We start from the raw sequence: 14,635 nt of genomic DNA, 5'->3' as shown, positions 1-14,635 counted from the left end.
TCTTCATTATCAGAAGCATCTGGCCCAGAGTCCAAAGATTTATATCTCGTATCTGGATAGCAATCACTAAAAATACCCAATAGATGGTGCAATAATACATCATCAGCATACTCATATCTAACGTTAATGAATGGGAATCTTAATTCTCAATAGACCAAGACTTCGCCACATTACTTTTTGGAGTAACATTATTTGTATGTACCTTCATTGAAAAGTGCTAAACAAACAAGTCATGGAACTGAAATAGCGCCCTTGAAAAGTTTCCTATTCCCATTATCTAGGTCAGCTGAGTGGCTTTTAATAGCGCGTCATTAAAATTCATTAATTGCTTCCTTCTCCGGGGCGTAGCCACGGTCCAAACTGGAACTGTCAAAAACTAGAGCAAGAGCAGCTGTCCCGTGCTCCAGATACACAAGGTGTGACCCAGGGCTGCAGCAATCCTTGCCCCCGCCCGTCTGTTCAAAAGGAAACACGCAAATGAAAGAGGATTTAAAGAAGTAGACGTAAATTTTATTTACTTGTTCTGTACATAAAGGGTCAATACCAGCACAGGTGTTAACCATGGGAAATATTAACACATGGAAATGGTATAAGAAAATAAAAAGGCACAATTTTCCATTCTTAAGTAAAAGACAGGCTTTCCTAGAATATGAGTAGAGAGCACAGTAATACTGTAAATGCCATTACAAAAACAACTCTGAAGCAAGAGAAGCAAGTTCACCTCAACAAAAGGAAATAATCTGGGTGTATTGCTTGATTAGTAGATTTCATTAAGTCTGATGAGGAGAAACCCACTCTGGCTCATTTGCACACACCAGGAGGGATTCAAACGAGATAAACCTTGCTTTAACAAGGATAAAATGGCATTAAGCAGCATTTGGCCAGGTGGAGCCTTTCCCCCGGCCAAGAGGTCATGCACAGAGGCAACCAGCAGGCATTTTTCCCTTTTGTAAATGTCACCTTAGATACACAAATTTAATAACATCAGTCATTTTAAGAAAATGCACAATTTAATAGACTAGCAAGGTGGAAAAAAAAAGAAAAAATTAGAAACAACTAAAAGCGGCAAAATATTACTCTGAGTGAATGGCTGAGCTGTTTTGGAGGGAAACCCACAGGGGCAGAGATTTTTTGGGGTAGGTGGGGGCATTTTTACAGCAGAAATGTAGGGAGCAACAATGCACAACTGCTTAATTGGCTGCTCATACTGGGGAAACTGGTTGCAGGACTGTAAGAACAAAATATGCTTCCCCACTACTCTGACAGTTTGCATAAAGAGACAAATTGTGCACAAAATTTCCAAGTCATAAAGACGGCTGAAACATTCACCAGAAAAATAAAAACGCACACTGAAGAGAGGATTGCATGCAACCGATGCATAGATCTTACTCTCTGAAAAAAAAGGTATTAGCTCTGACATTGACCTGTTTTACTGACACTGGAGATTCTCACCTGTGTGGACAGCCTTTGGCCTGTTGCCACTTTTAGAAAACCCTGTTCATAGCATGGCGCTCCTATGCAGAAAGTCTAAATACTTCTTCTAGTCCTTGGTGCAGTTGGAACTAAAAAGCAACTATTCTCCAAACAACGTCCTTTCACGTCAAAATAACGCAAAGGACAGCAAAGTAGGGAGCAGAGAGGACAATTACCCCAACACGATACATCATTAAGGTCCCAAAATGTATTTGATCATGTGGCACAAATAGGAAAAGGATGAAAACCCTCGTGGCCATGTTGTGTCTTATTAACAAAATATAAATAAGTCTTGTCAGCCATACGCGTGCCAGGTGGAAGAGAGGAGGGATCTATGATGTCATGGTACATCGTAGAGCTTCCACAAACCTCGCTCTCCTGCTTCCTCCCGATGCCTGGCACACAACGTGTAACAAAAAAAGACTCCACCTGAATAACTCATGGCCAATATATATATGCGTGTGTGTGTGTGTGTGTGTGTGTGTGCGCATGATAGTTAAGGTACAACAGTGACTTGATTGTTTGGAGAAAAAAAACATTTGACTGGCTGGTTAGCTCCTCGTTGCCTCAGTGCTCTCCAAAGTCCACAGGGACTGTTCCCTACCGAACAAAATGTAACAAAAACACCAACACCTTCTTAATCCGCAATACTATAAAAACATAATATTCAGGGCAATCAAACTTATAAAACAATTGGGCGGGGGGGGGAAATATCTAGTAAGCACGCACACACACGCTCACATGCGTGTACACAAACACGCATCCGCACCTCCAATGATCTGAGAAGAAAGAGGACACTAATGGGGGGGGGAAAAGTGCTCCGCCTGGAGCCAAGTCACAGGAAAGGGAACATGGAGAAGAGGGGCATTCATCTTTTTTTTTTTTTTTTTGTTTTGTTTTTTAAGTTTGTCCAAAGAGCTGTAAACAGTCAGAAAGCCTTGCAACGGCTGGCAACAACAGAGGGGCCGCTATCATGGTACAGCCCCAAGCAGGCAAGCATGTAACCGTGGTGACGCTGGCGGGTAAGGTGGACACAGCCAGCCTATTTAGCCTACACGATATACTGACGAAGCGGTCCGGTCCAACTCCTTGGTCAGTCACTCTCGTCCGGGTTCAGGGGATCTATGATTCGGACATGGGTGAATGGGAAGAGACCCCTCCGTCCGTTAAGCTCTCCCTCCCACTGACCGCTGATGTTCATCCGCGTAACCTGGACGACGTCTCCAACCTGGGGGCAGAGGGATGGAGTGCAGAGTTAAAGGAGGAGAATAGTTTATTAAAAGAAATCACGTACACGGTAGAACTTAATAAAGGTAGTGTGGTGAAGAAATGGGATTATTTTATATTCATTTCTAAAATTTAATCTGGCCGACCTAATGGACAGATTGATGTCAAGGCGTCCAAGGACGGGCAAGGGGGAATCAAGTGGAATGGCCCCCAGGTACAGATGTAGTGTCTGTTAGTCGCGCCCTGAATCTGGGACCTGGTTCCCTGTGTATTTAATGTAGGGAAACAGAGTATCTGCCGGCTATGATGGGTTGATCCTGGTCACATGACGTGCAACGCACCACTTGATCCTGTCTATACATCGTACAAGATCCTGCGCTGCACGGTGTAAACACAACTCCACCAGCCTGTTAGCAAAAGATTCACTCCTGTGACATTTAGACTGCCGAAATGATCCGGGTAAATTAGAAGCAAAATCAAACCAATCAGTCAAATCCACGAGTCACTATTTCTGCACAAAGATGAACACACTGAATATGTTGCACTGCCTACTTGGACACCACTAGATATATGAAGTCATTGTTGGTAACTACAGACAAAAGGTCAAATTATTCATTTAAACCTCAAACTGGTGATTTACTGTTGCATCAGACTATTTGTAAATAAACAGAAGATAAAAGTAGCAGAAACAATCACCTTAACAGCAGACAAAATGCATTTGACACATGGCTTTAAATATAACTTTCTCCAAACTCCACCAACTGTAAGCGCACACATTAACCACACCCACAGTATTTATTCACGCATTATTTTAACAATAAAAGACACTTGCAGGATCCCACCAAGGTTTGAAGTGAGGAGCAGTGACGCCGCTCATAAGGGTCCGTGCCACTGAGCGTGACCCCAATCTGTTAAAGCCATATGCTCTTCATCAGGATTAGAAGGGTAAAGTGAAAAAAGAAAACGAGGATGGCAGGGTGAACGAGGCTTCAAGGACACCCAGCCAGAGACATTACGTGTAACAATAATCCTCAACGGCGCTACGGAACGACAATGACGCTGCGCTCAGGAAAAGCTCCATCAAGTCTGCTTTCACACAGATTCTAAACATAAAGCTATTATAGAAAAAATTAAAGCTATTTTAAACTTTTACCAATTCAATGTCCAATTTTAAATACATCCCATATTTCAAGGAGTTAAAATATCCGAATAGGTTGATTGTTAATAATGCAGACCTTAAGTATTCCAAGTATGTGGAAAATTGTGTTAACCTAGTACTGAATCCCAACATTTCCTGATCACATGTACGGACACGATGCAAAAGCTCAGGCTAAAAGAATGAAGGCAATTCCCTTTGATTTATGTATGCTGATTTGCATCTCCAAGTTAACACACAAAGAGGAGTAAATAAATGCATTCTGATGAAGAATTGTTGAGGACAGACATGAAGTCACGTTTCTGTTTCAGTTGTTTAACGCTTGCTCATTTGTGAGCACACTATTGCCCTTTGTCTCTTTGTGAGGATAAAAAGGTAGTGCTAGGTGAAGACTCAGACGGTCTTGACCCAGTTACTGTCCGTCTGAACCAGATATCAGGCATTTCCTTCAGATGATTGCAAATATCAACTCGAAAAGAAATGGGAAAAAACAACAACAAAAACACACACACACAAAAGGGGGACACTACACTGCTTAACTTTCTGAATGAGTACCCATCACCAGGTTGACTCATGGTCCCAATATAGACCTCATCTCAGAGTCATTGGGACAACGTGCATCACAGCTCCCACACTGTAGTGGCCGGGTTTACTTCCTACTTCCACTGACTCACTGTGACGTCAGTGAATGGCAGCAGAAATGGGCCAACCAACCGAGCCCTTCCATTCTCATCTCTCCCCCCGGGGGCATGGCTGCAGCAGCTCAGCCCGGTGTCAGAGTGGAGCCTTTTGAGGCACAGTATGTGAACGCTATGCATTACATGACACGCTCAGACATGTTACCACAGCCAGAGCATATTTGTGTTAGCCAAAGTGCACTCTGTGGAAATCCAATAGAGCGGTGAAGTGCATGGGTGCTAGCCTGTGCTACAGCTAGCCTGAGCTCCAGACTACGGGTATAAGTGGCGCTCCACTCAACCCAACTAGAATTCATTCATTCATTAATTAATTAAGATATAACAATGTCAGTCTCAATACAATCCCCAGCCAGACGTATTTAACTATTGTCAAAGTGTAGTCATATTTAAAAAAAGAAACTACACAGACATAAGGCCTTAGAAACAAACCGAAGGAAACAACCGACCAAAAGATAAATGTGGCAGACATTCCGTCCCTTTCAATAAATGCTATCAAGTACCAGCTCACCACCATTGAATCAACATGAAGCACATGAAGAATCAACATGAAGAGCAGCAAGTTCAATAAGCCTGATAAACATGAAAAACAACCCCCTACAAATAGGGTCAGGAGTAGCTGCTGTTGGGTTAAGAATATTTTGGTGTGACCACACAGGAAATAGCTTAAATTGTAGCATGACTGCAGAAAAGCAGCATCTTATGACACAATCACACGTTTAAAAATGGCAGCAAGTTGCATTTTATTGGATTGGATTTTTAAAAGTATTATTTCAAATATGCATCCTTTTCCCCCATATACTTTTGAAGTAAAAAAAATCTGCTCAAACGGGCATCCAATTTTATAAATGAGAAAGGCTTATGTCAGAATGGGGTCAACCGGTTGGAGGTGATCTATGCTAATGCTATGACATGAAAGATTGTTAACCCTCAAAATCAGACGGCACCTCTCCCCTAAATGGTCTCCTGCTCTCCTTCCTGCAAAGTACTCCCAGTGGTGGGGACTGACTGAGGAATCACTGATGTAATTAGCTTCTTATTTGTGGTTTGATTAACAATACATCTATAGAAACATGTTATATGCCATGTCACTATTTTCCAAGAAATTGTAGTTCTCATATTTCTCTACGCCACAGTGTTTATCATATGGAAGTGGGGGTGGTTTCCCCATTCAGCCCCTTTGTCCACTTTTGCATTATAGAAAATTATGTTGTGGGTGGACTTTGGTGTAAACCTGGGGGGCGAGAAGTTAGGATATTGGTGCATAGTAAGATTAGATAATTTAAACCAAAAGAAAATGTGTTCCATGGCCGCCGTAGACTTGAACCCCTTAAAACAGGTGGGTTCTATTAAGGCATTATTTTAAGAACAGTTAACCAAGTCACTGCCATCGCCTAGACAGCCAGAAAAAAACATAAGGAAAGATGACAAGACAGAACACATATAGGTGAACTCAAATAGTACAATACCTCTAAAGCAAGAGCAGTCTTGTCATATGCGCATGGCACTCGTTTCTGGATGGCCTTTGCCATCACTGGGCCGTTCTGCACGGACGGTAGAGGGCTGTTAAACACTGCGGCCGTTCCAGGGGGCAATGGCGATGGTGTCTGGGGCTGAGCGTAGGCGTGGACGAGAGAGTGGGAGGGCTCTGGGATCCCATAGCTGTTGGAGTTGCGAGAACCATGGGGGGGCTGGCCAGGATGTGGCGAAGGTCGTACCAACTTCTCCACATAGGGCACTGGGATCATCCCAACACGTCCTTCTTTACTCTTGGCGCTCCACCACTGCTCCTCTGGCTTCTCGAGGATGATAAGGATCTCCCCCTTCTTGAAGGGAAGGTCCTCTGCATCGCTGCCGGTGAAGTCATATAGAGTCCGCACGTACTCCAGGTTGTCCTCTGGGCCACCCATGGGCTGGATGGGAGCACTGACCGTGCTTGGGTACCTTGAAAGATTACAATAATGAGGCCAAGTGAAGACTCACACAATGTGGTTGGCATTACATTTGTACAGTTGTGGGGAAGGGACTTGGATCATCTGCATCAATAAGCAACTCTTGCACATGCATTTTTACTGATAATGTGGCATATGCAAGCAGTTGGCAAAAAGGCTTGGATGAACTATCCATAAATATAAAAATGACTTCGTGCAACACCCAGACCGACACAAAAACGGTGAGGTAGCATCACGTAATATCTAGTTGAGAGCTATGCAAGCACCTTAATATGTAAACTTCACCAGCATCTCTGCTAGGGATCGTTTCCATACTTGAGGTGTGGGAACATAACACACCCGCTTTAAAAAAATAATAAATAAATAAGACACCAGATGAGTGGTGGCAGGGCCTGCGTGGAAGAAAGCGCCAACAGCAGGGTACTGACGTCTGACAGAAAGTGGGTTGCTTTGGCTATAAATAGACCACCTACTTAACCCGGATTTGCCAGTCTTAGGCTGTAAAACATGTCTACGGGGCCAGATTGTCCCTCAGCAATAGTGTTGTCGTTTATTTTAAAAAGGGGGAATTCGGGAGGCTTTCCTACCTGGGTGCTGGCTCTATGAGCGTGGTCGTGTCCAGGTAGTGGATCTTGTAGAACTCCAGGAGAGCGGGGAGGTGCTCGAATTCTTGGTCGCCGATCTTAAACCTCTTGCTGGGCAGAGAGTTGATGATGTAGTGAGACACTTTGGAGTTCTCCGACACCGACAGCACGTAGTCGCCGGGGCAGGTCGACGAGTCCCGGACGAGAAACATGCCGTGTCTCTGTCCCTGTAGCCGGTTCTGCGCTTCCTGTCGCGACACGGGTCCAAAATACCAGGCGGACCGATCAGCCGAATCGAACCGAGCGGTTGACATTTCCGTTGTGAAAACAATAATAATATTAATTCAAAAATAAGGGGAAACACATTACAAAAATACGACTAGGCAATACGTTAAAACGCGCTTGTGTGGTTGGAGTAAATATGATAATTTAGAAGGTGCAGGGCAGGGCTCCCTGCGAGGGCTTCAATGCTGCAGGCTCTATAGACCTCCGATTTAAAAAAAAAAAAATGAAATACAACACAAAACAAAAATAACCTGCCCTGTTCCGAGACAGGCTGCGACGGGCTTGATCCGACTTCGGAAGATAATGTGGTCCCTGTGTGCTTGAGCGGCCAAAAGACTAAAAAACTAACGGCATCGACGGAGAGCAAAGCAACAAATGATCGATGAAGCTTCCCCTTTTCGTTCCGCCTTCCGAGAAACACCAGGCGCCTCTTCAAATGATTGTATCTCCTTTAGGCAGTGTCACTTACGATAACGGAAAAAGGGGTCCTCCGTTTTTCATCTGATAAATCCTCATGTCGGCCAAAAAAAAAAGTGGCCACTGGTCGGAAACGAAATGATGAACGTTAGCTTGTATCTTGATCTTACGCTACGCTGCACGTCATGGAAATGCGTTTTTGAATTCCCTTTCTCGAGTCGGAACGGACTTTCGAGGCAGCACAGCAAAAAAATGGCGGCCCGCAACACGTCTCCACACAACAAACGGACTTCACAGCAGCGGCTGTGCCGTAGCTACCGCGTGTACTCCGGACTCTCTCACCCGGGATACCGGCTTAACGGTTTTGTATTTTCTACTTTCCCTTATTTCTGAACCCCCCCCTTACCCGAGCCGCTAGAAGTACGAGTACGAGACCGAAAAAATGGCGGCAGGAGGGCAGGGCCCACTCTCTATCCGCACGTCACCGACGCCTATAAGAGGAGGAGGAGGAAATGGTGTGGTCGGGGAACGAGGTCACGCCCCCTCCGGTCGTCGAACGAAGTGTCAATCATGTTTCCATCACACGGCTGCAGAACATTTTGTATGAAAAGCAGTGATGTCATCGTCCAGGGCAACCCACCAGAATTCAAAGTCAGAAGACATTGCGGGTGTTTTTATTAGAGCAGCACATCCCTACAGGCGTAATGTGTTTCACTTTGTTAGCTCACTCATTAAATCATAAATTACAATAAATTCAATATTTATTTAATATTATCATGGTGCAACTTCTTTCAACACAAACACAACACAAACAATTACATCCCACATTATGTTCTACATTCATATCCTGTAGATCTCAGTCAAAATAAACCATAGGTGAAAGTAGCAATACTACAGAAGAAAAATACATAAAGTGAAAGTCCTGCATTTAAAAACACAACAAGTAGCAGCAGATTAGGAACCTCGGTCCATGCAGTCAAGTGGCTCCTATGAGTCTTACTTTTTAATGTTTGAGTATTGAACTGTTAATGCTGAAGCATTATGTGCAAGTAGCATTTTGCTGTTGACGTTGACTGTGGGGGTAATTATTTCAACCTTTCTTTGTTTTTCTAATTCTAAAATCTTATAGTGCAAACTAAGTAATAACACTAATTTAAAATTTAGTGGCGTAAATAGTTGCATTTTACTTAAATATGTGTTTACAATTTTAACTTCCCTACAAATAACGGTGTGATGATAATTGCGTGGCCGCCAACAGTTTCCCACCCAATCACATTGGGCACCTCAATTGTCATTGAGGGGTTCCTCGGCTGCCTGACTGTCCTATTAAACGATTATACTGCTGCAAGTCACTATTTATGATTGATACCCTATTATACTACTATTATTTAGTAGCTTAGCCTCAAGAGTGGCTCATATGTCTGAGGTACAATATATTTGCTCAGTCAACGCGCCACAACCCGTAAACACTTTTACACGTTTCCCTTTTTTAATTTCCCCTTGTTCTGTAACTTCCTCTCATTTTAAACTCATAAGTATCATCTGGCACAGAACTGTGCCAAATTGATTTGGAACTCCGCAACCCACCGCACAATGCGCTGGAAGGGAGAGTGTGAATTTAAATGGAGTGCGTATAAAGAGGGATACAATACCAAAGAGTATGTTGGAAAACTGGGATTGAGCACAAGCTGTCCAATGTGGCGGGTCAACTTCTGCAAATTAATGAAAGTAAAATATATAAAGCTGTAGCTCTGTTCCTCTGGTTACCTCTGTTTTCAGTGAGCATGCATCACGAGGCTGCAGCTGGTCCGGAGCAGCTCTCATCACTGCAGCGCTGTGTGAATGTTAATAGATTCGCACCCACTGGGCCTTAATGGCTCACGCCTGCCAATTCCCACCACAACACAGTGATGCAAATAATAGGAGGGACCCACACAAACAGGGCCTCTTCCTCCACAGAAACAAAAGTGAAAGAGGGCTAATAGTGAGGGCTGCATACTGTTGACCTCTCACAAGCATGGGGGTTAAACCATTCAATTGAACATGAACCTTCATGCATTCGGTATGGATTCTTTGGGTAATCATGTACAGAATTGCCTTTCTGTAGTAATGAATATCAATCAGTTTGGAAATGAGGTAAGCTATTAGTGTAAGTGGCCAAACATATTTAGTCTTTGATTTTACGCTCATGGGACGTTCTTCAGAAACACCACCATCTAGTGTTTGCACACACGGTTATTTACTTAATTAAACATAGGACAACTGGCCTTGTGAGATGCGGCTTTAGGTTCGCTTAATGTAGAGCTTTACAGCTCATTCCTTCTAATTTGTTCATGTAAAATAACTTGTGTTGAGTTGAGTACGCTGAGAATAACACAAAGCTACATTTGGATTTATGCTATAAAATGAAGCTTTTCTTTTGAATCTGGTATTTTCTCACGACTATGCACCAACTCACTAAGAAATGTTCACGCAATTGCCAAAAGGTGAATTGCCTTGTTGTTGAAATCTGAAAAAAATATAACAGTACAGTGCTTTTATTGTCCAATTTAAGAGTTTTGTATTGCTGTGTGAAGCTGTACTGCAAGTGGATGAGTGGTAACGTCCTGGCCAGTTAAAGCGGGACAACGCTCCATACAACATGAATACAAACCAAGACAAAAAGTGTCGGAGAAATAAGGCTAACAAGTCCTTCCTTTTTAATTTATTGCATGTGCTTTTAAAGGCTTTACTTTGGTTGTGTCCACCGATGGACTTTCTCAACAGTTAGCTGTTTTAACAGTTGATTAGATTATTTTTTTCATCCTGTCAATGCACCGTCCTTTTGAAGCGGTCCCTCTGCACAGCGCGCGTCCTCCTCTGCCTCTCTGCCATGCTGGAGCTAAGGCTCTGTTTGAGGGCCGGGAGGACCACCGCAGACCGAGAGGGTCCAAACCTGGGAGGGCAAAAACACAGGTTTAACTGACGGGGCCAATATGGCTCTTGGTCAAGTGTGGCACTGCAAAAAGCCTCTGTTTTGGTTTCCAAAGGCACGAAATGCATTATTATGAAGAACCGAGCGGTGTATTACTCAGATTTACATACGTTTTCTCCGGATATGTTTGAACACCAAGCTTTGGAAGTTTATTGTCTTCAGAAGATTTGCTGAGAAGTGCAAAACAGAGATACCCTTTTTCACAACTGTGCTATTTTTAAAGAATACCTTTTATACAGTATATTAGTAAAGATAACAAAATGTTATATGTTATCACTTTACCGGGTACCATCAACAAGGTAGGCCTTGGTGAGAATGTAGTTTTCTGGGGTGATTTTCTTGCTCAAAACGATATCTCTCAGCAACGCCTTCACACGAATAATCTAAACAACAAAGTCACGAACTCATGTAATCATTTTCACCAAAATATCTATAAAGAAGAAAAAGAAGGGAAAATAAGACAAATTGTAGTATTCTAATTTTAAGAGGGTGGATTGGGGGGGGGGGGGGGCACTTACTTCCTGAGACTGTAAACTGTTAGCATTGTAGAGCTGGCGGATGATGACCTCACACTCCTGTAGCGTGGGAGCACGCGGTGGGTGGGAGGGGTTGCTGTGGATGCGTAGCGGCTGCAATGAGGTGATGAGGCCCCCTTTCACGTCCGGCCCGTAGTCCTGACGGGAAGAGCACAGACTATCGCTGCCATCTTTGCTGCTGCGAGTGAGATAATAACAAAGGAAATTAACATGTTAACTGTCAAGGGCAGTTTTAGTTGTAAACGCCTAGTTGCGTCACCTACAGGTTACAAATCGAGACTCGAATATGTTCTTTGGACTCGAGTCCAATGAGTTCTTTCAGTGGTTGTACAAGTAGATCAGATGTATCTGATGGCCAAAGCTCCTTGGAGCTAAGAGCTCACCTATACCTTCCATATGCCTCTTTTGCTAGAGTAAAAATAAATCCATTCCATCAAATCAGGTAAACAAGATCAGACTGACATGTAATTACACATATACTGGCTATCTAGATTTTCCATTGGAAATTGTCAACCAGATGCCTCACACCTCTTTGTGAACTTGTGTTTTTCTTCTCACTGTGCTGTAGCTGTGGTGTACCACGGCATGTTGGGAATAGTCTGCTCTTTGTTTTATATCTTCTTAGCGGCATCTATGTTTCGCTAATGTAATTTTATTTATTATATTATTCCAATATGACTTCACCTTGTACCAACAGACATTCTTGTCAATGTTTTGCTACAACTTCCTTTTGGGCTGGACAGCTGATTTAGTGATTTAGATTCTATTAGATGAGATGTTATTGGATTTTTTACCGCCGCTAATTAATCGGTGCCCTACTTTAAAGCTGAGGTGGTCATGTAAAAGCAAGTCATTTACGAATCTATTTGGAAACTACCTCTAATTAATTGTGTTTTTCAGCGGTAGATTAAGTGATAGAAGCACTCCACACGAACAATTGATTTAATATACGCCCCCTTTCTTACTGGTAAGGTACAAATAACACAAATAAAAGTCCATTTACATGTTTACGGGAAGAGTGAACCAGAGGCACAATGTATCTAAATTCACTTAATGTCCATTCAAGATGGACCTTTAAATTCTAGCAATATGCAATATTTACAATATTTATGAAATTGATGCAGTAAAATCTGAATCCGTGCTGTGTAATATTTCGCTTTCAGGGATTTGTAACTCTACATTTGTTTCCTCTGCGGTAGAAGGGTACACAGTAAGTAGCATTCTATAGAGCTAAGTTATTATTGAAAAATTTTCAGATGTAAATCTCATAATAAACGCCCCAGCCGCAAGTTTTAAAACATTACCGCTCATGAAAGTCTGCGAATAGAGTTTTTTCCTGTGAACCAGACCTGTAGATCAATTTCCCGGGTGTTTCTGACCTTGAATACCCGCAACTATGTCACGACAGGTGACAGGACCCTGGGAAGCGCAGAGTCAAGTGTGGTGTTGGATTCCCAGAGAAAGCTGCCAGCAGTAATACCACGGGCCCGAGCATTCACTTTTGAACCTAATAAGAACCAGAGAGCTGGATGGAAATTCACCTTAGTGCTTGGTCATGTGCGGTTCGTGTGTCCTGCAGCGGCTCCTCCAGGTAGAGGCCCGTACGAGCTTCACTTCCCTGAGTGGGTGGTCTATTGCCTCTCCGACTGTATGTCATCCCTAGAAGAAAGAGGACCCGAGGCTGGGATAGTTAGAAATGATTGATAGTTATTTGGCAGCCAAGTTTCTCTGGCCTAGCATTAGAAACCAATAACTAGAACAGGAACAGGATTAGTTCAGTGATGGACTGTGAAAATATATATATACAAATAAATTATAATGGAAGATTTTAGCATTAGAGCATAAGCAGAACCATCTTACCTTTTCTACTTGACTTTGGAGGCTCCATTATCAGCTTGTACTGCAACTCTGCAACATCCACATTAAGAGTGCTTCAGCGTGCATCATACTGTAGGGAGTCACATACTGGGCCCCCGACTGCACAAAGACAGATGAGCTGAGAGTCTCCCGGTAGGTGGTGAGATGCATTTATATGGAACAGCATGTGACCTGTTCAGTAATGGGAAACTGGATCGTTGTTCACCACCCACCGAGAGACCATCACTGCCGTGGAGTTGCTATGCAACCCCGGTACCTAGATTGAATGTCTGTCTTTTCAGCACCTTATCAGAAGAAGGACAGGTCTTTTTCATTAACTTAGATTCATTATATAAATGGTGTCCCGTAGAATCAATAGCAGGTTAATAAGTTGACACCTTTTAAAAGGAGAAAAAAGTTATAGGTTCTTTTACTTCCCATTCACAATTTTCTCTTTGGAATGAAATAAGGTAACATATTTTTTTACATGAATAAGACTATTGATGGATAAATGGATAATTTGTCTTTAAATAAACTGAAGCGAATGGAGAGACCAAATCAGTGCACATTATTTTTTGTTTAACGTTAAAAACAAAAAATATATTATTTGTAATACGTCGTCAGTCTCTCTAATGCGATTTATTCCCTTTTAATTGTCAAGAAAACACAAATCAAGTGCAAATAATTAGTGGGTTTCCAAACTACAAATATGTACAACATCAGGGTTCTTCTCCACTGGTGTCTTCACCTTTATTCTCCCTCCTGAGATACTCGATCTCTGCGTGGAGCTTCTGGAGGGTGCCCGTGTGTTGTTGCTGAAGGAACTGGATATTCTTCTGCATGGACGCGACGCGGGGGTCCACGTCGCCGCGACAGGTCACCTCTGCTGCCCGGGTCGCCCCTCTGCTCGCCGGCGGCGGGACGCGCAGCTGTTGCTGGTGGATCGCCGGTAAATGCGGCGGAGAGCAAGACTTCCCGAGAGTCCCGACTCGAGTCCAGTGAGGTAAATGCCGTACCGGTGGAAGGTTATGACTCGACATGGCTAACGTTATTGAGATATATGCTAGCAAAAGCGGCGAGTAACGCTAACGTTACGGCCGAAACAAATACACACTTTAATGCTAACGTGGTAAATGGAACGAACTGGCATTGTTAGCAAACCGTGTTATTCCTGCAACAGCCAAAGAAGTATAGTTTGCAAAAGTCTGTGGCTTATAAACAGCTCACCCATACCAGCCGTCCCTGACCTACCTGCGCACTCATTTGACACGCGCTCCACTCACACACAACGTTACCGTGACAACCAACAGGCTGCCGTGAGGTCCCGCCCCCTTACATCTCTGGAACTGGCTGCGGCGTGGATGACGCAATTAAACACAGGCGTTTGATTGGCGCAACTGGTTAGATTAGAAATGTTATTACGGTATGAGTGTATGAAAATCAATTCAGCAGTTTAAAAAAAAGTAATAAAATAAACAC

The 14,635-nt window shown here is 43.1% G+C and overlaps 2 protein-coding genes across 2 annotated transcripts; both read right to left on the bottom strand.

Moving 5' to 3' along the window:
- Window positions 1-488: 488 nt before the first annotated feature.
- crkl (v-crk avian sarcoma virus CT10 oncogene homolog-like) lies at window positions 489-8,248 on the bottom strand. Its single transcript, XM_037484719.2, has 3 exons — window positions 7,091-8,248; window positions 6,021-6,495; window positions 489-2,701 (listed from the first exon to the last, which is right to left on the bottom strand). The coding sequence occupies exons 1-3, from the start codon at window positions 7,399-7,401 to the stop codon at window positions 2,567-2,569; spliced, it is 921 nt and encodes a 306-aa protein (XP_037340616.1). The 5' UTR covers window positions 7,402-8,248; the 3' UTR covers window positions 489-2,566.
- A 202-nt stretch (window positions 8,249-8,450) lies between these two features.
- Window positions 8,451-14,448, bottom strand: si:ch211-222n4.2 (uncharacterized protein LOC101885505 homolog). Its single transcript, XM_037484718.2, has 7 exons — window positions 13,905-14,448; window positions 13,160-13,207; window positions 12,841-12,958; window positions 11,282-11,477; window positions 11,046-11,146; window positions 10,874-10,933; window positions 8,451-10,724 (listed from the first exon to the last, which is right to left on the bottom strand). The coding sequence occupies exons 1-7, from the start codon at window positions 14,194-14,196 to the stop codon at window positions 10,598-10,600; spliced, it is 942 nt and encodes a 313-aa protein (XP_037340615.2). The 5' UTR covers window positions 14,197-14,448; the 3' UTR covers window positions 8,451-10,597.
- Between the last annotated feature and the right edge of the window lie 187 nt (window positions 14,449-14,635).

This window comes from Pungitius pungitius, chromosome 18 (genome assembly GCF_949316345.1).
Source record: "Pungitius pungitius chromosome 18, fPunPun2.1, whole genome shotgun sequence".
NCBI lineage: Eukaryota > Metazoa > Chordata > Actinopteri > Perciformes > Gasterosteidae > Pungitius > Pungitius pungitius.
This window is presented reverse-complemented; position numbering and strand designations above follow the sequence as displayed.

Coding starts and splice junctions, on each gene's coding strand:
- si:ch211-222n4.2 (XM_037484718.2), bottom strand. CDS start 14,196: ATGTCGAGTCATAACCTTCCACCGGTACGGCATTTACCTCACTGGACT. Junction 12,959..13,159: donor TCCAAAGTCAAGTAGAAAAG/GTAAGATGGTTC, acceptor TCTTTCTTCTAG/GGATGACATACAGTCGGAGA. Junction 10,934..11,045: donor TACCTTGTTGATGGTACCCG/GTAAAGTGATAA, acceptor TGCACTTCTCAG/CAAATCTTCTGAAGACAATA.
- crkl (XM_037484719.2), bottom strand. CDS start 7,401: ATGTCAACCGCTCGGTTCGATTCGGCTGATCGGTCCGCCTGGTATTTT. Junction 6,496..7,090: donor CTCATAGAGCCAGCACCCAG/GTAGGAAAGCCT, acceptor TAATCTTTCAAG/GTACCCAAGCACGGTCAGTG. Junction 2,702..6,020: donor AGACTGCTCTTGCTTTAGAG/GTATTGTACTAT, acceptor CTCTGCCCCCAG/GTTGGAGACGTCGTCCAGGT.